General features: G+C 33.9%; 1 protein-coding gene across 1 annotated transcript; it reads left to right on the top strand.

The window, feature by feature from the left end:
- Positions 1 to 25,528, top strand: CCDC152 (coiled-coil domain containing 152). The gene is made up of 8 exons (XM_074328963.1): positions 1 to 97; positions 1,840 to 1,945; positions 5,970 to 6,038; positions 16,462 to 16,526; positions 19,652 to 19,754; positions 22,819 to 22,946; positions 24,729 to 24,812; positions 25,406 to 25,528. The coding sequence occupies exons 1-8, from the start codon at positions 11 to 13 to the stop codon at positions 25,526 to 25,528; spliced, it is 765 nt and encodes a 254-aa protein (XP_074185064.1). The 5' UTR covers positions 1 to 10.
- The last annotated feature ends 76 nt before the right edge of the window (positions 25,529 to 25,604 follow it).

Below are 25,604 nucleotides of genomic sequence, written 5' to 3'. Positions count from 1 at the left end.
TACTTTAGACATGAATCAAAGCAGCGAAGGATGTACGAAAAAGATTAGCAGTGTGAATCTTGACAAACTTATAAATGACTTCTCACAGATAGAAAAGGTATGTAAATATATCAAACAGTTGTGGTATATAGTGAAAAGTGGAACAGGTTTTGGCCAATGGAAGGAGCTGGGAAGAAAGAAAAAATGTACCCCCAAAAAATGATCAGGGTAAAGATAATGGAAATGTACTTTGCTAAGCCCTTTCTCATTTTAAAAATCTGTATTTAAAATATACCTGGTTTGGGCTTATTTGTACTAATGCATCAAAATGTTTCTCGGGCAAAGGAACAAATAAATGATATACTTTTGCTAAACTTAGTAGGAAAGTACATACTTAAATGTCCAAGATGTCCATAAACTCAGGAATGGTTTCAAAAAACTGAAGTAGACTCAGTCCTCAATCTCTTATCATTATGACTAACTCTAAATTTTTTTTTTCAGTCTTTCCAATTTTATCTGTTGCCCTTTCCTTCTCTTTTACCTAAGCAGACCTATTTGAAGTCCTCCCTCCCTGACTCTGGACAAATTACATGGTAGATCAAATCTAAAAGCATATATTAGGTTTTTTCCCCCTCCTGTGCCTCAGAGAGGACTATGAATAGCTGTTGAGAAAATGTAGATGGATAAATTAAAGATTTGTTTTGTGAAGCAGAAGTGGGAGGGGAAATAATACCTACCTCTATTTTCTCTCCTTTTCTTATCATTTTTCTCTATTCTTTCTTTTTATCTGCACAATGTAGTATTATTGCCATAATAAAAGAATTTTCATTATGATGGTTATTTTGAGGTAACATTATGAGCTTTTTGAAAACAATGAGCTTAGGTTTTCTTAACCAAGTGATTCTTACAAAAATAAGAGAAAAGAGAAAGAGATTTAGCACAGTAGATGGGAAAGGAATTGGAACAGTTTTCAGAGATTAATTTGGAAATATCTATCATATTCTTAAACATTTTAAATAAGAAATATTGTTCATTTTTTGATGTGGTAATGGTATGGTGATTTTACTTTTAAGAGTCTTATCTCTTAGAGATACATATAAATGGTAATCTTTATGTACAAAATAATATAATGTCAGAAGGTTGCTTTGAGATAAATGTAGAAATGGTGACAATAGGGAAGTGGATAGAGATATAGATCCACTTCATGATACAAGACTGGTCATGAACTGATGATTTTTAAAGGCGTTTGAAGGGTGTGTGGCAGCTGTTATACTATTCACAAACATACCAAAGAGATATGTTCAACAATGTTTATTCATTGTCTGCAATAGCAAAAAAAATAGAAACAGCACAGATTTTCCTCACTAGGGGATTAGTTAAATAAATTGCAGAATATTCATAAATGAAATTCAATGCAGCTGTTAAAAAGAATGAGGTAGACCTACACATGCTTATATGACATTATCTCCAAGATAATAGTACTAAGTTGAACTTTCAAGGTGCAGATAAGAGTATAATATGATCCTTTCCTATAGTTGTATAATCATAAAATATTTTGGAAACATATATAAGGAATTGTTAACAATAGAACTGAGGGTTGAATAGTCGGAAAGAAGGGGGTTCAAGTTATGTAGCATTTTTACTTTTCATAACTTTTCATAACTGTTTCAATTTTTACCATGTGACTTTTAAAATTAAAAGTAAATTAGGAAGTTGGCTTATTTAAAAATATATGTCAGGCTTAATTATTAGACATTCAGGTATTAAATGTTTTGTATTTTTATTAGTCTTACAGACATAGGTAAAAAAATAAAAATAGCAGCATTGATTTGGTAATAATGTATATTGCTTCTTCTACAGAAAATGATAGAAATTAGTGGAAAGAACAATATACTGGATATTCAGTTGGAAAAAACTAACTACTTATTAAAAGGAATGCAAACAAAGGAGGTCTCACTTAAAGAAGGTTAGTTCTTTGCTGCCTGAAATAATACTAAGTCTAATGAGAATGTTTTTTGATACAACAGTTATTAATACTGCCCCGTATATTTGTAAAATATTTTAAATTCACATAGTACTTTCCAGGCTATCATTTCATTTTACCCTTAAGATAGCCCTGAAAGACAGATAGGACTGGCATTGTTACTCTACCTCAGTAATGAAAAAACGTACAAGTAGACAAGAAGTTCAATAATCTGTGTAAGGCCACTCAGCTAAGAAATGGCAAGTCCAAGAATCAGTCTGACACTCTCCCCTCATTTCTTTGCCACCCATGCCAAATGTGTCACTCAGCTCCCAGTGGCCGCCTTCCCAGCTATGCCCTCAGTCTGTGCCTTCTCTGCAGCCAGCTGCCTGGCAGGGAGCCTGGGAGCCTGGGCTCCGTGGGATGAGGGACTGCTTACTAAGACATGTGCTGTGCTCTCAGGTGTTTACTTTGGGAGGCAGGGAAACTGGTTAGTTTGGGGGCAGAGATAGTCACTTTTCCCTATACTTATGTTTCGTGTGTATTTTATACTAGTATTTGAAAAAAAATAATTAAATACTTTTTAAAAATCCAATTCTACTTATTCTAAATCTAATTGCCTTTTTGCTGGATAATACATAGCAGAAGAAAAAGCAAGAATGACAACTTACAGAGCCAAGTATGTACTAATTCACTTAGAGAGGAAAAACAAACTGTATATATATATATGATTGAATTTGTTCTACAATAAATATATGATTGAATTTGTTCTACAATAAAGAATGAGATCTTGATAGACCAGATAAAGAATTTATTTGCCAGTTCGAGATGGTAAATAATATTAATACTGAGAATATAAATTCTTTTCATTTATAATTGTATTTAACATTTCCAACTGCTTTATGAAATAGATATTATGCCCAAATTGCTAGTTAATGGTAGAGCCTAAATTTCAGCTCAAAATAATCATTGATTTACTAAATTATATAGTATAAGAAGTAGCTTTGTATTCTGAGCTCTAGTTTGTAAGAATTGAATAGGATAGTAGTATTCTTCAAATTAAATTTTAAAGTTTAATAGAAATGATAATGTTTGCAAAGAAAATTGAAGCCATTATTCTAAAATAATGAATGGTATTCTACCTTGGGAACAATTCCTTGTTGAGCCAGTTTCCTTTGTTTAAAAAAAAAAAAAAAAAAAATTGTGTTGAGAGAGCCACCTTGTGTTCAAATTGTGAAAATACAGATTTTTGAAACATTCAGTATACTTTCAGTTTCAGGACTTCAATTTGCTGATTACTGACTGAGGTACCTTCAGATACCATACTTCATGAATTGCTGGATTCATCCTCTAAAAGACAACTGAGGACTCAGTTTACTCTCCCTTAATTTTTTAATTGTAGCAACTGACATAGTAACATACATGAAGTAGGTAATGTCAAATGTAATTTAACCATCATTCTATTACTGGAAACTAGCAAGAGAGAAAAAGTGAAGGATGGTGGGAACTTTGTCTGAGAGTAGGTGGTGGGAATGACAGAAGGCTGTTGGGAGAAGTGAAAAACCAGAATACTAGAGCCTTCTAACTGCATTAAGCTTTTAACTTCTGCAAAATACTTTAATTTCTATTACTGTATGTGCATGCTGAGTGCAGGACCTCTCACTGAGGGTGACCTTTTGCATGCTCCCTTCACAGTAGTGGTTCTTTTGTTTAGTCAGTAAATATTAATAAAAGAACTATTGAACACCTATGAAAGAGTCACCATGTTAGATGCAAGGAATAGCAAAAAAAAAAGATTATCTTTACCTGAAGGAGTTCACTATCTAGCGGGAAAAACCACAAATAACTACAATGCAATGTGATAAATGGAGAAAAGAGATAAACACAAATTGTGGGACACAAAGGAGAGAGAGAATAACATCAACAATAAGGAGGTTAAATATTTGTGAGTGAATTTACAAAGAATATTTTCTCCTTTGGTTGACAGAGCAGTCTTATATATAAGAATAGTCTCGTGTGTGAGGTAGGATGGGTGTTACCCGTACTTTTATTTTGCAGAGGAAGAACATAAAGCTCAAACAGATTAAGTATCTCACCCAGGGTGTCCTAGCTTGAAAGTAAGAAGGGGAAACTCTAATCTAGTTCCTCTGACTCCAAGTTTCGTGGTTGCCTCAGCATATCCTACAATTCCTGAGGAAGTATTGGATAAGCAGATTAAGAGCACAGGATTTTCAAAACCTGTGTTCTAGTCTATATCTTCCATGTACTAACTGTGGAATCTTTGGCAAGTAACCAGACCTCTATGGATGACTCCCTACCTTTGTAAAATCAGGATAATGATACCAACTTCTCAGTATCATTTAGAATACGAATTGGGGTAACGTTTATAATGCACTTGGTGTAATGCCTGACACAGTAAACATTCAATAAATGGTACTATTACTATACCTAGACAACTTTTTATTATTTGATACAAATGCGGTATTTAATATTTAACCATCAAAACAGATGCCCCATTAGAATGACAGCGAGTCAGCATGTCATACTAGTGCATGCCAGCTGAAAACTGGTCACAGGTCCCTAACGCTGAAAGAAAGAGAATCGGGCTCAATATTTATTAGCTGTTAAGCACATAAAGGTAAAATTGCCCTTAAACCTTAAAAGTTATATTTCCTTTTTAAAATATTAAGTTATTCTTTTTTGAAGTTTTCATCATTATGTATTTAGCTAGTATAATTGTAAATTTAAGCTAGTGCAATCTGTGTTTCCTAACCTTATAGTAAAAATGTGATGGCACTACCACAAAGAGTCTCTCTCCGGTTCAGTTTTTGCTCTCTTTCCAATTTACTCAAATTACTCTGAAGAAGTTCTCCTGAGCTCCTCCTCTTGGTGTCAGTAAAGTAGTTAAAATCATACACTTCAGTGCTACACTGCCGGGGTTCACGTTCTAGCTCTGCCACTTGCTAGTTATAAGTGTGACCTTGGGTAATTTACGGAATTTCTGTGTGTCAATTTCCTCATATGTAAAGTGAGGCAAACACTAGGACCTACCTCACAGGGTTAAGAGGGCTAAATGATTTAATATTTGCAAAGCATTTAAAATAGCAATATATGTTATTGTTTTCAGGCTAGAGCTCCTCCCCTTACCCCTTTCTTGCTTCAGCTTACTATGATATTGCCTGTCTGTAAATCAATCACTCAACAAATATTTATGGAGTGCCTACTGTGAACTGCAACTGCTGTATATGTTAGGGAGAAATGGTAAACAAAACAGAAAATAGTCCCTACTATCCAGGAGCTTATAGCCAAGTGGACTGCTTAAAGTTACAGAGGTTTCCACCACTGTTGCTACCCTTCAAAGGTTTAGCTGTTGCTGGTGATAGCCAAGAATATATTGAAAGCATATATGCACGTATCAGGCCACTAACGCTTGCAATGAAGGCTCCATCTCCCATTATGACGGAAGTCATTGGTACCAAAGTTGCTGATGCCCTGTAACTCCATACATTTTTTACTCCTTTTATTGCTACTCGCTTGCCCTAGCACTCAGGCATACATACTAAGAGGATACGTTGGAGGACGGTGAGGAATTAAAGCAGTATCTTATGCCAAATGACACCTTCTCACCAATTCTGGTTCTCTGTCTTTGAACAAAACAATGTATCTTGACTCTGTCCTTGGGATGTTCTTTCATGGAAAACTCGCATGGATACACTCATAGTTCCCCAGAGAGTCCCCAGTGTGCCTTCCATCCAGGGCAGATATTGCTAAGGCACCTGCAGGGAACCCGTACTAGACTGGATTTATTGTGCCTTAGAAAACTCACTACTAAATCCTGGATTGCATTTGACTTGTCTGGGTGATTAAAAAGTAGCCGTTATATAACTTACTTTGAAATACCTGGTTGCTTTATTAAGATCTCATAATTGTCAATTAAATATTATTTTATTTTAAGTATTTCAACTTTGACAGACTAATTCCAAAATGAAAGCAAATAATCTTCGAATAAATTTCTTTTCTATTTTAGAATGTGCTACTCTTCATAATATGATAAAAGGGCTACAACAGACCATTGCATATCAACATAATTTGAAAGGTAAGTTAGAAAAAAATCAAATCTAAAAAAAATATGATGTATTTGAGCACCTTTAAAAATAGAGAGTTTTTAGATCATTGACAATAAATTCCTTTTAATCTGGTCTTGTTAGATTCATCAGCTCAGGGAAGGATTCCTTACTACTTAATAATATCTTCCTCAACTATTAGGAAATAAGAAATGTTATGCTGAACAGAACAATTCAGTCATATTCTGACAGGGACATCAGGGTTTCACAATCTGTCATAATAATTACCCTTATTATTTTCAAATGTTTAGAGGTGTGTTTATTCTCAGTAGTGCTCTTGGTCTTTACTAACCCCATGTTCAGTTTTGAAGGGTGGGTATTTACTAGTAATTACATAATGAATATTTTATTCAAACTCCAGTGATAGTTTACCATTTGATTTTTTTATCAGAGACTAAGGCCACATTTGTGTAAATGAAGCTGGCACACTCGGCTAATCTTATTTTTGCTAGTCATGCTAACCCAACAGCCTACCATGGACAAAACAGACAAAGCAACCAAGTGTTTTATCCTGTTCTGATTCAGCTACAGTGCAGTGTTGTGGGGTTTTCCTCTACCATATTGGAGATTAAAGTAAACTGCCTTCAAGTTCCCCTCCAACGTAAAACTTACATCAAACGAGAATTTCTCATCTTAGTCTGTTCCTTTTATCATAAAGTACTTTACATATGTAAGTAAGATATAATGGTGATCCTACATGTAATTTATTTTATTTAGCATGTTATTCCTTACTGTCTTTATAATGTTCTAATTGAGGTTTATCTTTTTTTAAGAATTACTATTGTTTGTTTTCTCCCATTGCTTTCCCTTAAAATATTTCCTCAAATGTTAAAGAAACAAATATAAAAATTGTATTAGAAGACTTCACACTTACATTGTCAAAAAGCAAGAGTAGTACAGAAAGGATTCATTTTCCATATCAATATACCACTAAACGCTGTTCTGGAGATTAAGAAGGATAATAGATGGGGAACCATACCGTCTCCAATGCCTTTTCTTTTGGCTTGTTCCTGCAGGCTTCTTTCTCATAAATATTCACTTTACTTGGTACTAGCATTCTGCTCACTTTTTCCCAGTGTTTTATCCTCATCCCACACCTGGCTTGGGCTTTCATTTTGCAAACTTCAATGCTGATGATCAGAACAACTTTTCTCTTCTCTGTGACTAAATATAACACTTAACTGCATTTAAAAAATATGTGAACAGTCATAATTATTTACAGTCCTATTATTAGGTTTTAAATGGTATTTAATCTAACTCTTTTCAGGATGTTGTTTAAATAAAGCATCTACCAGAAATTAAAGTTAAATATTTTGAAATTCCAAAAAGTCAATAATGAATATATTATTTTTTGTAAAAGGATATCAAAAATTGACCAGTAGTCAAGAATACCATCTTTGCAAAAATGTGGTAGTACTAATTTTTAAGTAGCTATTCCTGAAAATGGATATTCCATGGTGCCTCTCAGAAAGAAATAGTGATTCACTGATTTCATTTTTCCAAACCTTCTATAGGCATTGGTTTGGGCAAAGTGATAGATGTGAACTACCTGTCTTTCACCTCTTTTCATCCATTTGATTGTCAAGATTGTATGATTAATTTCCTTATTTAGGCTACAAAGTGGTTACAAATGGTTGGCTCCCCAGAAACTGTATCCTCTCTTTCTTAATAGAAACCTGATTTTTTTTCTGACATTCATTCTTCATCCAACCACATACCTCAGGGGAAGCTAATCATACCCCAGCTCCAATGGGAGGTTTCTGGAATAATCTCCCTTTCTCCCAAAACTAAAGATAGACTGTATTCTTCTGCCTGTTGATAAGTCTGCATGTAATGCTAGAATTTATTACAGACTTCTTACTTCCAGCCTGAAAATTATGACAGCATTGAGGATAGCAGAAAGAAGATACTACACAGACATGGTGTCCTGATAATATTACTGATAAGATTGCTAACAATGTAATAGTTAGACATTTACACCAGGTGAATGAGTTATCCTCTAGGCTTAAGTTTCTTCAGCTACTGTAAGAGAAATGATACCTCCCTTTACTCTTATCCATCAATCTTTTCAGTAGGGTATATGGGCTGTGTAAAAGATGATCCATTGAGATGCAGAAAGAAAACATTGGAATTTCTATTTATCTAAAAACCAAGACAAATAATATGACGAATATTTAATAATAGAATTTATTCCTTACTCTCTCTGTATGTCAGTTATGCATCATTTATGATACACGAGATTTCCCTTCTCCCAAGGAGAGTGGGAGTTCTAAAACTGAACTGCTGCATCTTTATTTTTTCTTGAGTCTCAGTGCACTGATATGTGGTACAGTTTACACGTGCCTGGGTTTACATATTAGCTACTTACAATCAAACAAATCCTTTCAAAATGGACAAGCAGCTTTAAGAAATAAAACAGAGATTAACAATCATACTAATAATACAAGTACAAGTCAACAACAAGGAAGTAGCAGAGCTGTCACTTCTACCCCTGTACAAGCTCTTCATCGGACATACTAAAAGGTTAAAAATGAAAATCTATCATACCTGATGAAATGGTGGCCAAGTAACTGCTTTTGGGAGAAAATTAATCTATAGCAAGATTTTCAAATGGGTTATTAGAAATGATTCCATCATTAAGTGATCTGAGAGCTGAAAACATGTCAACTTTCTCACTCACACATTAAACTTGGCAATGGAACACTAAATTCAAACAGTGATCGATGATTCTCAGTGATTTTGAACCGTTTTGTTAAATGTTTGTTTAAAAAAGAAACGTTTTGAGAAGCTTATAGGAACAAGTAGCATCAAAGAAGATAGATATCTGGCAAAATTTCAAACACCAATTGTGTAATTTGTGTTTAAGAGTGAAAAATAGTATCATGATTTATAATAAGTACAACCAGTGATGGATTTGTTCCATTAAAACCAAGTATGATGTCAGAGGGGTAGTAGATTGGGGGGTTATCACTTTGTGAGGGGTATAAATGTCTAACTATTACATTGTTTTGTACACCTGAAACTAATAATAAAAATTAAAAAAAAAAAAACAAGTATCAAAAACAATCTGAATATTGAAGCCAGCCTTCAAATTTCTATATCAGAGTTAAATCTATTTTTGTAAAATTATCGATGCATTTTTAGTTCCATTGTCTCACTAACATCTATTAAATTTAGTAATAATTGTATAATTTATAAATAAATAGACATGAATTGGGGAGTGCATGCCCATTATTTTTAAGAGGGCGTACAGTTATAAAAGTTTGGAGACTTTTAGTTTAGAATACCACATCTGTGTGTCACTACTTTTTAGATTTTGTTACTTACATTGGCCAGTCTATTCCCTACTAACTTCTTACCACTTACTTGTAAAAAAGTGGTTGGTCCCTCTTGCCAAGGTATTAAACTGTTTGGGGCAAAAACATTGGAATTTCATAGCTTAAGGGAAAACTGGAGTCGTTTTCATTCTCATGAGTGATTGGATGATCAAGTTAAGTATACTTTGTGAGATGTTGTCGTTGCCAAGGACCAAAGAAGCCTTTCCTGTTATTACTGCTAACCTGACCCTCGGAAGGAAAGTCGTGAAGCAATATTAATGAATTACATCTGATATGCTGTTTATCAGGGTGGAGAGAGGCAAGGGCCCATCATGCAGCTTATGCAAAAGTATTGACATCCTTTTATAATATGGGCTTTTATTTCTTGTTGCTTGATTCTCCTATCCTCTAGCCCCCAAATTTGGTCTTTATAATTTGAAGAATGGATCTATCCTATCTTTGAAATAAATGTGTGTTTGGAGTTTAGGATATGGACATGGCTTATTAGAAATAGAGTATGATTTATCACAATACAGGTAACCCCGTATAACACGGCACTTCTATAACACAGTTTCACTCTAACACAGTTCAAGGATTGGGGAAACCTTTGTACAACAAATACAGCATCCTAGAACACGGTTGCACTCTAACACGGTTTGAGAATTAGAGAAATCCCCGAATAACACAGAGCGTAATAAGAGCTTTTAAGAGCAAAAAATATCTCATTTGAAATTTTTCATTTCAGCATGGATGTCGTATCAGATTTGACTGCAAAATTTTAAAATTTATTAGAATTTTAAATCCATTTTGCTCATGAAGTATTAAGTACACACATTTTAAAACTTTGTGTTTTTCTTTTCACTACATTATACATAGATTAAAATTTTTTGGGTATTAGTCAACCTTTTTTAAAGAAATGGTAATTATGTTTTTCACTTTTGTGAATTAATTTGTAGCCCTGAACTATGTCTGGTGGAAATAAAAAAAATACTTCTTAAAAGACATTTCATCTTGCTAGATCAAAAATTACAAATTTTGAATCAGCTTGAAAAGGGGGAAAAAGTTTCATATGTCGCAGAAACCTTGGATTTAAATAAAGCAACAATCCGGACTATACAGAAAGATGAACATAAAATTAGAGCTTCCGTTGCTGCTGGTTGTTCTATCTCCGCAAATATGACATCTCGTCCCAGAGCACCAATAATTGAGAAGATGGAAAAAGCCCTTAGTATCTGGATTAATGACTGTTCAAAAAACCAGATTCCACTGGACACCAATATTATTAAACAGAAAGCTTTCAAAATCTGCAATTACTTAAAGTAAATGTAGAATCTGCTATTAACCCTGACTTTGTTATTAACAAAGGATGGTTTGACCGTTTTAGAAAACGTCTTTCATTACAAAACCTAAAAATACAAGAAGAAAGTGCATCAGCTGATAAAGAAGCTGCCAAAACTTATCCAAAGGAATTGCAAGAAATTATTGAACAGGGTGGATATTCAAAACATCAGGTTTTTAATGCCGACGAGACCAGTCATTGGTGGGAAAAAATGCCCAAGAGGACGTTTATTTCAAAAAATGAAAACGTTGCACCAGGTTTTAAGGCATCAAAAAATCACATAACATTACTTATGTGCAGTAATGCTTCAGGCGATCACATGGTAAAACTATGCTGGTTTATAAATCTCTCAATCCTCATGCAATGAAAAACATAAATTCAGGGGATGATAGCACAAGTGAAAACAAAGAAGTTAAACACTTTACTCTAAAAAGCGTAAAGAAAGGCCTAGACTTAGCCGAACAGTTGGAGCGGTATTTCCTAAAGGAAGATCCTTCCACTGAAAGCGCACAAAGTTTAAGAGAGAACTTCACAAGTGCTTAGCACCCTATAACGAAATTTATAAAGACCTCTCAACTAAAAGCAAGCCATCTAAAATAACATTTTTTGCAAAAAGTACAGAATAGAAAGTCAAGATAATGCTGAAGAAAGTTCAGAGAATGAAGATATCTTGTCAGAAAGAAAACGGCCTTGGTTAATAGTGCTTACTAGTGATGACAAAGAAAACATTATTTAATACATATTAATATGTTAATACTTTTGGTGAATATTGCTTTAATAAAGGTATTTCTCTTAGTTATAAAAATACAATAGTATGATTTTTTAATTTTTGGAACTTAACCCCCTTTTTTGTACTAGTTCTTTGTTTCATATAACACGGATTCGCATAACACGACATTTTTAGGAACCTAACAACCATGTTATACGGAGGTTACCTGTATATCGAATAGGAATTTTTCTCATATTTTACTATTGTATAATATATTACTCTATATGCTAGTTTAGGAGAAACCCCGTAATTTATTGTATGAAAGATAAGGTGTCATGCCTTCTAACTTACTGTTAGTGGTTACTACTAAAGCAAAGAAAACAAGGTTCTCTATTCAAGAAAAATTACCACCAGTCCCAGATTAAATGAATTTTAGGAATTTAGTTTACAAATTCAAACACATGGGCATTCATATAGAGGAAAGAGAGACCCATGAAATCAGCTGCAAATACAGAGCACCTCCAAAATCAGTAGAATTCATATTTATTTTTACCAGTCGTCTCTAGATAATTTCTGGCAACTTAATATTGCTTTCTTCATGTCTGAACTGAATCTGAATAACTTGGATTTATTTATGCCCTTATATTCTATCTGGGTAGGTTTCAAGGAAGACATTGTGATGTATAGAGTACAACTTTACTGTACAAAAATTATACTAAGCAAAATGATTTAATCAAAATTGATCATTGATAAGAATGTTTTAAAAAGAGCAATAGTATATAGTTCAGTGCTATTCTATTTAAGATAATAATCTGAGAAAGTAGGCTAATCTGTGATCAGTTATTCCTTAAGAAAAAAGTATTGCTTAAATTAAGTCGTTTGAAAAATGCAGAAATACTTCTTTCAACATAATTATGAAAAAGATTTCCTTACAATAATTTGACGTTTAGCTTCTAGTATATCATTGGAAGAAGGCTATGTTTCTATAATCATCTTTTGTATGGGAAAATTATCTGTTATGAGTATATATTTCAGAATCTTAATTATTTAAAAATTGACTCCTTCTAAGAGAGATTTGTTAGAAGAGCATCAAAAGGAAATTGAAGAACAAAACCTATGAACAAGGCCAGCTATGTAATTTTCAGGAATAAGTGCACAATAAAAATGTGGGGCCCCATGTTCAAAAAGCAGGAAAAATATAACATTAAAGGTTCTAAAAAATAAAGCTTTTTGCTTTCTTCTGTGCTCTCTCAACTGGTCAGTGTTTTTATTTGTTATTTAATGTTGCTCTAAGTAAATATAAATAAATAAAATTTTTAATTATGAGCATGAATTTTACCATTTATCTTTATATTGTACAAACCACTTTCAAATACAAAGATAATAGCATTTAATTCATGCAGAATCACAAAAGTACACAATTAATACTTTACGCCTTGTACATTCATATCTATTTCATACTTACCAGAAAAGTGGAAATGCTGCACAAAACTACCTCAACCATTTTTTTATTCATTTTACCTCTTGATATGTACACGTTCTACCAACACTCCACCTTCAGCTTACTAGCAGTGAATAAAGAAGGACCGAAAGGAAAGGGAACTGTGAATTTCCTTCTTTCCCTTTCCTTCTGAGTCATCATTTTCAGCATCATTGGTTGGCTAGTAGAGGGAAGTACAGGAGTTAAAAAAGCATATTATAGAGAGTTACTTGGTCATTTGTGTTTCTTAGATTGCCATTGCTTTCTTTTTGCGTTTGAAGCAAGTTCTAGTTCAAAGGGAAAGTGTGCCCTCTCAGATCTTTCAGGGCCCTTGCTTACTTAGTTGTAGATAGAACATGCTTACCTTGTACTTGTACTTGTACCTTTGAGCCTTGCTGAACTCCCACGCATCATGAGTCCACCAGAATTCAGTGTTCATGGGGCATTGCAAATGCTGCGTATGAACATGGTGGCAAGGAGCAGTAGACATGAATATTGCTCATACGCGTATATTCTCTGCTCCTTTGTCCCATTGGAATTTACTTGCAAATACACATTCAAAACAAAATTATTAAGAATTTCAAAATGTTAATGGCAGAGTATTCAACCAAGCTGGCACCCTTCTGAGTGCAGGGCTCTGTGCAACTGCACACCTAAAGAGTTTCCTCCCAGTTTGATACTGAAAGAGAATAACCAATGTTAGAAAAATATATTGCAAAATTATTAGAATCCGAGAGATTAAAGTGGATTTTGACTAGGTCAGAGAAAGACTACTTGTCAAATATCAGGACCAGGTAGACTCTACAGTGGTGTAAAATGCTATTTGAATTTATGATACTACAGCAAAAGTAGCAAGAGTCTTATACAATAAAAATGTAGCCAAGGTGGGAATATGTGTTTGACAATCTAACATAGAATCTGGTAGGATGATGGAAAAAAGCAGTGCTGACAATAACCCTATGTTTATTGTACTACGGATGAAAGCCAACAAAGAGCCAACTGAAATATAAAGTATTAAGGAGGTTAGCTATGTCTTCAATAGATGGCTTTAGTTCACAGATAGTCATGTGGTTTTATTTAGCATACTTATAGATATAGCAAACCAGATCATGTCCAAGTAGTATAACATTTAGATAGTTTGATCAATTTTTCTGGCAAAGAGAAGACTTATCATTATTAAACTGCCCATTTTCCTGAAGTTAATATACACATTTAATGCAATTTTAATTAAAATACTAAATTTGGGGGTGGGATAAATGATAGTATAGAATAATCTTAAATTTCATTTGACAAAAGAAATAAATAAACAAGAAAACTATGAAAAATAAGAAGAATGTGGGGGAGAGGAACCTCCATTACCAGATAACAATCTGAAGCTGTTAGAATGAAATTAATATAGTCTTGGCGTAGGGGTGGCTAGTTAGCTCAGTTAGTTAGAGTGTGGTGCTAATAACACTGAGGTTGCCGGTTCGATCCCGGCATGGGCCACTGTGAGCCGTGCCCTCCTTAAAGTAAAAAAAGAAAAGAAAATATGGTATTGACATAGAAATTGAAAAATATATGTATGTCCATAGAAAGAATAGAGAACTAGATTCTAGAAATGGGCCCCAATATTTGTTAATGTGATATATGACACAAGGAATATTTCAATTTATTGGAAAAAGAATGACATTTTAACACATGGTACTGGCACAACTAGTTTTCCATCTGGAAGAAAAGGAAGCTGGACTGTTTCTCACCATCAAAAATAAATTCCAGATGGATAAAAGATTTTAGTGAAAAAAAAATACAAACTGAAAAGAAAATCTAGGGCACAACATGTACAATCTAGAGCTGTGGAATATCTTCTTAACCAATCTGGGAGCCTTAGATGCTATATAAAGAAAAAACAGACCTACTAGACTTTCTTAACAACAACACAACAGAAACACCAATAACAACAGTGAAAAAAGAAGTTGGCGTGTTATTTTGTCGAAAAACATGTTTTCAAATACCAATGTACTTTATATCTACAATATACAAATAGCTCTACAAATTGACCAGCAGAGATAAATAAAAATTTTTAAATGGGCAAAAGATACGAATAGAAAATGGAAATATGTATTTGTGTATGCATGTATATGATCCAGAGGTTAAGAGCATGGAGAAAAACACAGAAGGATACACAATTACACCAGCAATGTGGAAACAAAGGGAGAAAGAAGGAGAACAAATGAGGGAGAGGAGGAAGGCATAAAGAAATGAAAGACAGAAGACTGTCGAAAAAGTATCTCATCATGTATGATATCCTATTTATGTAAAATTATAAAAATGTATTTGCATATATGCATAGAAAAATTAAAGACTTCAAGGAATATCCACTTTTAGAAAATAAATTCTTTGCAAAGTAATGTGTATAGTACAATTTTATATTGGTAAAAACAAATAAAACCAGTAGAAATGTGTGGTATGTTTACATATAATTGTATAAGCTGAGAGAAAAGTAGGGAAGGGATACAGACCAGGCTGTTAACACTGATAGCTTCGGTTAAGGTGAGTAGGTAGGGGAAAGATGATTAGTTTCCCTTCACAGGTGCTTCACTTACTAAAACAAGCAAGAATATTTTTATAAATTGGAAAACATCAAACACCTTTTCTTGAGCTTTTTCTTGTCTGGGAATCTCTCTATCCTTCAGTCCTAACCAGCTTTGCTGGGTAGAGTAATCTCAGTTGTAGGCCCTTCCTCTTTTGCTTCTGTTATCCAATCAGTCACTAAATCTCCTGGTAATTCTATCATCTAGTTATCTTCGTTTTCCTTTTGTCTCCTACTGCCACTGGCCTGATTTAGTCTCCTGTTATTTCTTACTTGATCTGTTGTTATCGATATCCATTCCTCTAGGGTCAAACCCCTCCCATTCATCCTCTGCACTGCCAGATAATCTTTTTAACATTATAACAAATCATTTCACTTCACTGTTCAAAATTCTTTGATGACTCTGTGACCTATGAAATAAAATTCAGTCATTCACATAGAATATGTCTACCTCCCAATAGGATATGGCCCCAACCTATGTAAGCACATCCTCCTCACAGTTTACACTCCAGCAATACTGTACTTGAATTACAATTGTCCCAAACATGCGGTACTCACTCAAACCCAGCCTTCCGTACAGCTTTCGGTATCTGGAACGCCCTCCTCCCACATGGGTTAGCCTTATCATTTAAGTCTTAGCTCTCAAGTGATTCTTCTTCTGTAAATGCTTTCCTGACTTGAAGCTGAGTTAGGCTTTTCTTACACGGGTGCATTTCAGACACATTGCATTACAGAGCAATTATCCTAACATACAACTACTTACACATCTGTCTCAGCAATAGGCTGTAAATTCTTTGAAAAGCAATAATTTGTTTTTGTTTCACCATTCCCAGTGTCATGTACTCTGTGCACGTGTACTAGATGTGTAGTAGATGCTGTTTGCATGTGTATACATGAGTGAAAACTTGAAATGTTAAACATATTCCCATATTAATTGAAAAGTGCTATAAGTTAGGATGCGCTCTGATTTTTACACAGGTGAAAATGAACAACTGAAAAGAAATGCTGATCTTATGAAAGAAAAGTTAAAATCTCATCAACAGGTGAGTTTATATATCTTTACATCAATCAAATTCCTGTAGAGCATTTGTGTTCTCAAATTAGAAAAAAAAATGGTCATTTTCTTTAACAAAAACCGCCAAAATTTATTGAGTAAACATGTATATGTGTGCATGCGTGTACCAGAATTTTTAATAAATTAAATTTTTTTAAGAAATAGAGATTTTGAGAACGCTAGTCTTTTTCAGACTATAATTTACTAAATCACTGCACTTTTTCTTTCTACCACAAAGATGCTACTATTTTGCTACGTATTTTTAATTACATTAATAGAGATTTTATTCTAGCTATTAATTAGCACTTTTAAACTTTTTTACTATAAAGAGTCTTTAGTCTTTCTGTTTTGAGTAATATATTGCAATTTTATCGCACCATCTAAATGAAGGGAACATTATGTGGATTATCAGTTAATTCTCTCCCAAGGGCCACTATACCCTTTGCTACTTTTTCTTCTCTCCTGTAAGAACAGCATAGTGATAGTAGCAATTACAGACCATACAACACAGTGACTAGCATATAAAAGGTGCTCAGTAAGTATCAGTTCCCACCCCTCTGCCCTTTGGGAGGTTTATTATGCTGATTTTTTCTCATCTCTTAGGAGCCAATATACCAAACTCTAGCAGACCTAAGATTTCGAAAACTCAAGTTTGATCTGTATCAAGTTTAGAACTTCAACCTGAAAGATCATCTCTAAATTCAATCTGGTTCCTCACTTGAGGAGCCTCTAAAGAAACACAAGCTAATTCTAAAACCCTGCCAGAGCTTCTGGGTAATTCTTAGGAGTAATAAATAGCATCTGGCTGTGCTTGAAAAATTTAGCTTCTCACAATCAATTCTGAGATACTTTAAATATCTCTGGACTGTATCGCACGCTTTATTTTTCCTTGTCTTTATCCCTTTCCTTTATTCTTTCCCATCCTTTCCCTACCCTCTAGAACTCAATAGTAGATGAAGTCAGGGTGTAATTGGGGCTGAAAGAAAGGGGAGAAATTTTTGCCTCCTTTCTCTTCTAAAATGTCAAGGCATAGGACACTGCTTTGTCTTGAATACTATAGGAATTTTCAGTGGAATGGAAATTAATGAGAAAACACCACAATCCAAGATAACTTCTTAATTAGCTGCTGTCCAAAGCAAACTACAGATGACCTTAATCCAATGAAAATTCTCTAGTACAAAACCTCCAGGCCCATCCAAAACATATGGAGAACCACTGCCTAGAAACAAACTCAGGAGATACTTAATGGCCATATTTATGGGACTGGGAGAGGTTTTGTAACTTGTAGACAGAGAATCCTTAAGTTTTGTAATAACAAATATACAACCAGAGGCTATCCCTTGTCAGTTAAAATTCCCAAGAAGGCAAACGAAAAGAAGGCAACCAAGAATAATTTATTGGGTCCTGGTCCACTTAGAAAGAGGAAGGGTTTAGATTCCTTAGGGCTGGTACAGGCTAAAGTGAAGAAGAAGAACCTAGTGAAATACAGCCTGGCCCCAGCCCAGACATTAGGACACCTTCACTCCTGGATGTTGGAGTGAAAATCCTGGGTCTTATAGAATTCATAGAAGCATTCCACCTTAGTGGGGCATCTTCAGGTGGCAAAGTCAACACAAGTGAAAAGATACATAGAATTTGTCTCTTTTTGTTTCCCAGAGCAGCAAATGCTTAGTACACCCAATTGAGTCAGGAATGGTTTATAAACGCCACTCAGTAATTGCCCATCTAGAAAGCTAGATACATGCATATGAAAAATGACAATTTATGAGGTTCACCCATATATTCACCTGCCAAGCTTTAAATCAAAGACAGTGGTTGGATAGGTTTGGCCATTTTTCCAAGTTTCCTGGCAGGATAAGTAGCACAAATAGGAATCTAGATTATATCCCTTTGAATTTATGTAATCTGGATGAGTGTACCTGTATTTTTAATTATACCCATCTAAGCCAATAGATCTTGACTTTTTTTTTTTATATAATAAAACTTTTTATTTGGGAAAAAGGTTTAAACTTACAGAAAAGTTGCAAGAACAATACAAGGAATTCCTATATATCTTTTACAAATCTTGACTTTTTTTACATCTTCAGTACCACTGAATATCTATTAAAAGCTATGAACCCTCTCTGAGAAAAATGTTCACACACACGCATATATGTGTATAATTTTGCATACAATTTCAGGAAGTTAATGGATCCTCGAAAGACTATTCACTAGGTCTAATCTAAGAATTTCTGATGTAAATAATTCTTATTGGCACTCTCATTCATTCAACAAATATATATCAAGAGATATACACTAGGAGTTGGGAAGACAAGTGATTAAAACCAAAGTCCCTGTCTTTTATGGTGTTTAGAGGCTTTTCTTGACCTTTTGCTTTCATTATTGTCTTTCTTACTACCCTGCTTCAGTATTCTTCCTACGTGAGGAACATACCACTGGTAAAATTGTAAATTTTATCTTTGGGGAATTTCTCTTCCATCACCTCTCCCAATGTCCCTCTCTGTATTAGCATAAATCACCTCTCACCTTCAACAACCTAAAAAGCTAATCACAGGCACCTGCTGAGCACTTCTCAAACCCCAAATCCATCATTTTCTAGCCTCTCAAACAGCTAACCTTTACCTTAGGTTGTGCTTAACCTCCTTCTGGGAATTAAGGATGTTTATATAATTTTCAGAAATGGAAGTTTCAAAGGGATCCCACATTGAAAGGGATTCATCCTACTGTAGGATGCGCTTACTACCTATTGAACGGTGCCTGCTGTTGCTCTAAAGTATAGCTTTGGCTTTATTGGACATATTTTAATGTTGTTATGGCATTTATTCATATGATTAAACAACATATTTTAAGCATCTATGATATGCTAAACACTGGTGATGAGTATTCAGAAAACAAATATAAAAAGACGTTATCTCTAGATGATTTCTATCTCCATGGACCAGAACTTAGTCCATCTCAAAGGTGATTATTCAAACAATGAACAATATCTTTCTTCTCTAGATATGAGTACATATAAAAATTTAATATAAAATTTGAAAATTTCACCTTTGTAATTAATTAAAAGTTGTATACACATATTTAAATTGAAGAATGAATATATATTTTAATCTTTAGGAATATAAAAATAATATTGCCAAACTTATGAGTGAAATAAAAATCAAAGAGGAGGGACATAAAATAGAAGTAAGGAAACTTTACCAGGATATGCAGAAAAAAGGTAAGTTTTTATTTTTAATTTACTAAATTCTAAGACATCATTTAAATGAACATTTAAATTTTTTTCAGTAATAGCCAGTATTCTTGAATGAACACTGTCTTATTACATTTTAATTTAGATTTTGTACCTGCCTGTATATTTATGTGATATAAATTACATTTCTAAATTGGATTCATGATGTTTGCACTTAATATTGTTTAATATGAAGCAATTAATGTCCTTATAAAATTAATATAAAATATATAATTAACTTTGATATTTATATGCTCAGCATATTGAACATAATTTAACTAATAAAATTTTCTTCCTTCAGTAAAACACGTCTGAACCTATATTTAAAGCTAACTAGTTTCATAAGGGTACTAAAAACTTCTTAATGAGACCATATTTATGCATATCATATGCAAAAAATCAACTTGAAATGGATGAATGGTCTGAATGTAAACCTACACCTATAAAACTGCTAAAAGAATTCATAGAATATTATCTTTGCAACCTTGAGTTAGGCACAACTTCTTGGAAAGAAACAAAAAGTACAATACATTTTTATCTTTATTAGAAAAAAATTCTAAACTGAACTTCACCAAAATTACTAACTTCTGTCCTTCAACACTGTTAAGAAAATGAAAAGACTGGCCAGAGACTGGGAGATAATACTTGTAAATGCATGTCCGTTAAAGGACTTATATCCAAAATATAAAAGAACTCTAACAACCCACGAATAAGAAGTCAACTCAATAAGGAAATGGATAAAACATTTGGATGCTTTCCCCAAGAAATGAGTATACAGATGGAAAATAAGCACCTGAAACATGTTCAACATAATTAGTACGTAAGAAAGTGCAAATTAAAACCACAAGAACATACAACTGGGAAAATTGTAAACATACAAAAAAAAAGAACATACCACTTTGAACCTTTTAAAACTGCTAAAATATTTTTAAAATACTTGGTATTCCAAGTATTGATGAGGATGTGGAGCAACTGGAACTCTGATCCCTTATACTGGTGGAACTATAAAATTATACAGACATTTTAGAAAAGAATTTTGGAATTTCTTTGAGGCCTCTGAGAAGCAGATAATTATCAAATCCCTATATGTTTATAAATTATTTCTAAATAACCTGTGGATCAACAGAGAAATCCTAAAGGAAATTAGAAGATATTTTGAACTGAATTACCTGGACTACATATCAAAACTTGTGGGGCACAAATAAAGCTGTGTTTATGGGTAAATTTATAGCCTTAAATTAAAATGTTGGAAAATGTTAAAAATCAGTTATCTAAATACCTATATCAAGAACTTAGGAGGAAAAAAATCAAACTAAGCCCAAAGAAATTAGAAAGAAAGAAGTCAGATAGTAATGAAATTACAAACACATACATAATAAAGAGAATCAGATCCAAATTTTTTTGAAAGGACTAATAAAATTGATTAACACCAAGACTGAGCAAGAAAAATGGAGAAAGTACCAATTATATCAGAAATGAGAAAGAGAAAATCACTTCAAATATTAAAAAGTGAATGAACTCCATAATTAACTGCATAGCAAACATCTTTCTGCCAATATATTTGAAATTTTTGATGAATTAGACATCTTTGAGGGGGGGAAAAAAGCACACAAGAAGAAATAGAAAATCTGAATTGTTCTATGTCTAGTAAAGAAATTAAATCTATGATAAATATTTTTCCCACAAAGAAAACTCCAGGCTCAGATGGCTTTCCTGGTGAAATTCTACAAAACATTTCTGGAAAAGTAATGTCAATCTTACACAAATTCTTTCAGAGGATTAACAAAAAAAAGAGAGGAAACACTTTCCAGTTAATTTCATAAAGGCCAACATAATCTTAACAAAACCTAGCAGGGGGATTATGATAAAGAAAATCACACACCTGTCCTCCAACATAGTATCTGAAGATGGATCCATTTCAGTGCTTTACTTCTTGTTTTAATCACAACTGCTTTACATTCGTATCTTCAAAATGCTGCCTCGAGGCACATAATGAGTATAGACTGAGACCAGATGGAAGTCCATTTCTCTAAGGTTTTGGATAGCTAAATATATTCTTCTGGACTTTGCCTCATCCCAGGCTGAGATAGGACCTTAGTGTTAGGCCCTGCTCCTAAATCCTGAATATGGGTAAGGTTGATTGGTGAAGATGGGGAAAATAGCTTCTAGACAAAGAGAAAATAAAAGCCAAGATATACAGAGGGGGAGACCTGAGTCATGCTAGGGAATAACAGTCCATTTTCTACCTTTTCTTTGCACTACACAGAGAAGTTCAGCAAGATAAAGGCCACTGTGGCTAGTGCTGGATTCTTTGACTTCTGGAATTGTTTTTTGAGAAAGTGATGGCCATACTTAGAGGTATGCTTTAGGAAGATTAACCTGGCAGCAGCCTTTAGGGGGTTAGAGACTAGTGATAGTCTAGAAACAGAGACCAACTGAGGAAAAATGAGGCCTGAAACTAAGTAAGTAGTGGATTTGTTGTGGATGGAGTCCCTTATTTGGGGGGCTTGTTGTAAATTAATTGACTCTTTTCTCCCTAAAATCAAAGATTTCCTGGAGGCTCCCATCCTGGATGGCATGGTATCACTTACAGGAATAAGGAAGTTGAGAGAAGAGGAAGTTTGATGAAGCATAAAGACATGGTGTGAACATCAGAGAGGCCAAATTATATGGAATAGAGTATAGGAGGTGTTTGATGTAGCTCTACAGTCATCCAATAATTTGGGGCCCTCTATACCTAAGAGCACAGGTTTTGTATCCTTCTTTACCACTAAATCTCCTACTTATTTTCTAGGCCATTGATGTTTTGAGTCTAAATTAGTTTATTTGTTTAAAAGCATTCAGTGGGTGACTTTTGTGTTTCAAACGTTTTGCAGGGGCTTGTCAAAAATATCTAAACTACTCTGCATATAAATAGTTTCTAAAATACTACATGTTTTTATTAATAAAATTTACTTTCTTGTGGATTGTTTAAAATACTGAAGAAATATAAGCTTATAGGATTTTGGAAATGTTATAGTGAATTAATTTTATTTATTTTTGTTTTATTCAGTTGAATTAAGTGAAGAAAAGAACAAAGAACTGATAGAGAAAAAAGAGGTAGAAATTTCAGAGTTAAATGCAAAGTTAAGAACTCAAGAAAAAGAAAGGCAAAATGAAATAATCAAACTACAGCTAGAGGTAAATGTTTAAGACTGCTAAATTTAAGGATGCATCCCTTAGTCTAGAGTCTAGACCGTACTTTGGTCATCTTTCATCACAGTGAGAGAAATTTCAGGAGTGAAAACAACTCTGAGAGGGCTTCACACACCCTCATTCTCCAGCTCACACAGCGCTCAAACCCCATATAATTTAACTCCGCTGCCTTATAGCACGCGGCCTGAAGGTGGGACTATTCAGTCATCAAAAGGTCCTGGTTTCCAGAAAGGTATTGTTTCCTCTGTGAGCAGGGATCAGATAACTCAGGGAATACCTGCATTTTACAGCTGAGTCTATGCAGACTTCACAGGACTACCATTCCAGCAGTGGGGAGTTTCTAATCCTTAACATTACTCTCTTCTCAGCAGTAATTGTTGAACACTGGTGAACCAACTAGAAGTTCCTTTTTCTTTGTTTAGGATAAAAAGGGACAAGTTTCTCCCTAATAAATTGTGTAGGAAAATGTGTATCAAAGGGCAGACAAAACAGATTTTTTTTAAAATTTAAAGGGATTTCAAATAGGGCATCTCAGAGGCTGAGGTTGCAGTTCTTGTCTGGGAAGCCTTTTCAGTAGGTTGTTTAAACAGATGTCAAAAATCTCCAAGATATTGATATTTACACAATATATTTGTCCTTTAAATTTTTTTCTAAATTTTACCAATCTCCCTTTTCATCGTTATTTCATCACTTTCTCCCAGCCTGCGTCCCACTTTACCTCATTTTATCAAAATACACTGGCTTAGTTAACTTTGTTTTCATGTTCCTGACAGCTTGGTATCCCTGGGGTTCTTGGTGAGGTAGTGTTAGAGACCATATAATCATTGAGCAAAAGGGGACTTTGTTGATTTGAGAGGCTCTTTGCTGCTGCTACTGCCTTCTGGTCAAGTGTACCCACAAACCACAGAGAGGGCTGAGTGGCCAACTGAGACACACTAGGGCATGTTTCAAGACCGACATCAATTTCTAATGCGTTGATTGGGAATGTGCATTGTTTGCCATCTGGGGCCGTTAGCCCAAGTCTGTTGTTTGACTGATATACAGAACTCTTTTTGCTATTTATTTTCATTGTAACTATCCCTAATATCTCCCCAATCTGGAACACAACCTCACAGAGAGTTCATTCTTAGTCCACAGAGAGTCTACACTAAACCCAACCTGAAGGGAAAAATTATAATGGAAGACTTTGCAAAAAATATGACCTGTAAGAATGGCCTATGAGAATTCTTTTTAATCTGATTTAGTTTAATGTCATACCAGCAAGAGGTCAAACTAAATCAACAAAAGCATATCCAAATTCTACTATTGAGCCTCAAAGTCTATACAGAAGAGGGTGTATGAGCTTTCTCCCACAACTGTTGATTGCACATTTTCTTTACAAAAGCACAAAGTGATGTGAATATATTTTTATCTATCTTTAACTAGAGTCTCAACCCTTTTAACTAGATTCTGACCCCACATGATAGAAGCACCTGATGTCTTGAGAAAAAGATGATACTGACCCCATCCAGAATCTCTGCCCAATATTTGGTACTTTTAGAAAAACTCCCCAGGTAACCTTAACATGCAGCCAGGGTTAATCTTGTTTGGGAGTTCTTTGCTCTTTCTTAAAGAAAGACTTTCTATCTTCTGTTATACAGAGAGTACACTTAAATTACAGATTATATGTCAAAGATATAATGGATTATACTTGTATTTATAGAAACAATTGTTTCTAATTGTTTAACTAGAATGTTCTCAATGACTTTCTTTTTAAACTTGACTCAGTTTGATGCCAAACTAGCAAGAGTTCAAACTAAACCAAAATCATATCCAGATTCTACTGTTTTGCCACAGAGTATCTACAGAAGGGTATGTGAGTTTTCCTTCCTTGGCTGTTGTTTAAGAAAATAAACACACTAATGTGTTTCCATAGAAGTTGTCTAATATTTACTAACAATACACTTAACAATTTTTCTTAAAATATATCACACAATTAGAAAAATACTAGATTTTGAATAATCTTTAAAGTTCACTTTCAATTTAAACAAGTAAAATCTTAGTAGTAAATTAAACCACTAGAGAAATCCTGACACTTTGGACCATCTAAGGAATTCCATAATCTATTTTGGACTAAGGCTGACTTACTATTCTGAAGTTACTTAGGCACTCAGATGGTCGATTTTTTATTCAACTCTTTAATTTATGCTTTACAACTTCAAGCTATATAGGGAGATGGGAACAAACTAAAACAAATGGTGCCAATGCATGTTTTTGTATCCTTTTACCAGTTTTACCCCATTGTCCCACAAAATAAAATTATGAACCTTTCAAAATAGGGTGTCTTTTTTAGTACCTACTTCTACTTAAACCAGAAGTATAGTTTTTATTGTTGTTTTGTTGTTTCTTATATTTAATCGTATTATTTCTGGATTGCAATAACAAAATTTTTCTGCTTCATTTAGAAGCTTCAACATCTTCAAGAAGAAAAAAACAAGGAGATTGCAGCTCTCCGTAATACCATTCACGATTTAGAGCAACGCCTTTCTGTTGGCAAAGAGTCCTACCTTAAACGTAAACGGTTTTGAGTACAGCAGTAAGCTCATTAGTTGCTATTTAATCTCTTTAAAATCAGTTGAAAAAATTCACTTCTATTTAGAGTCA

The sequence above is a fragment of the Rhinolophus sinicus genome, linkage group LG03, assembly GCF_036562045.2.
Source record: "Rhinolophus sinicus isolate RSC01 linkage group LG03, ASM3656204v1, whole genome shotgun sequence".
Lineage (NCBI taxonomy): Eukaryota > Metazoa > Chordata > Mammalia > Chiroptera > Rhinolophidae > Rhinolophus > Rhinolophus sinicus.
This window is presented reverse-complemented; position numbering and strand designations above follow the sequence as displayed.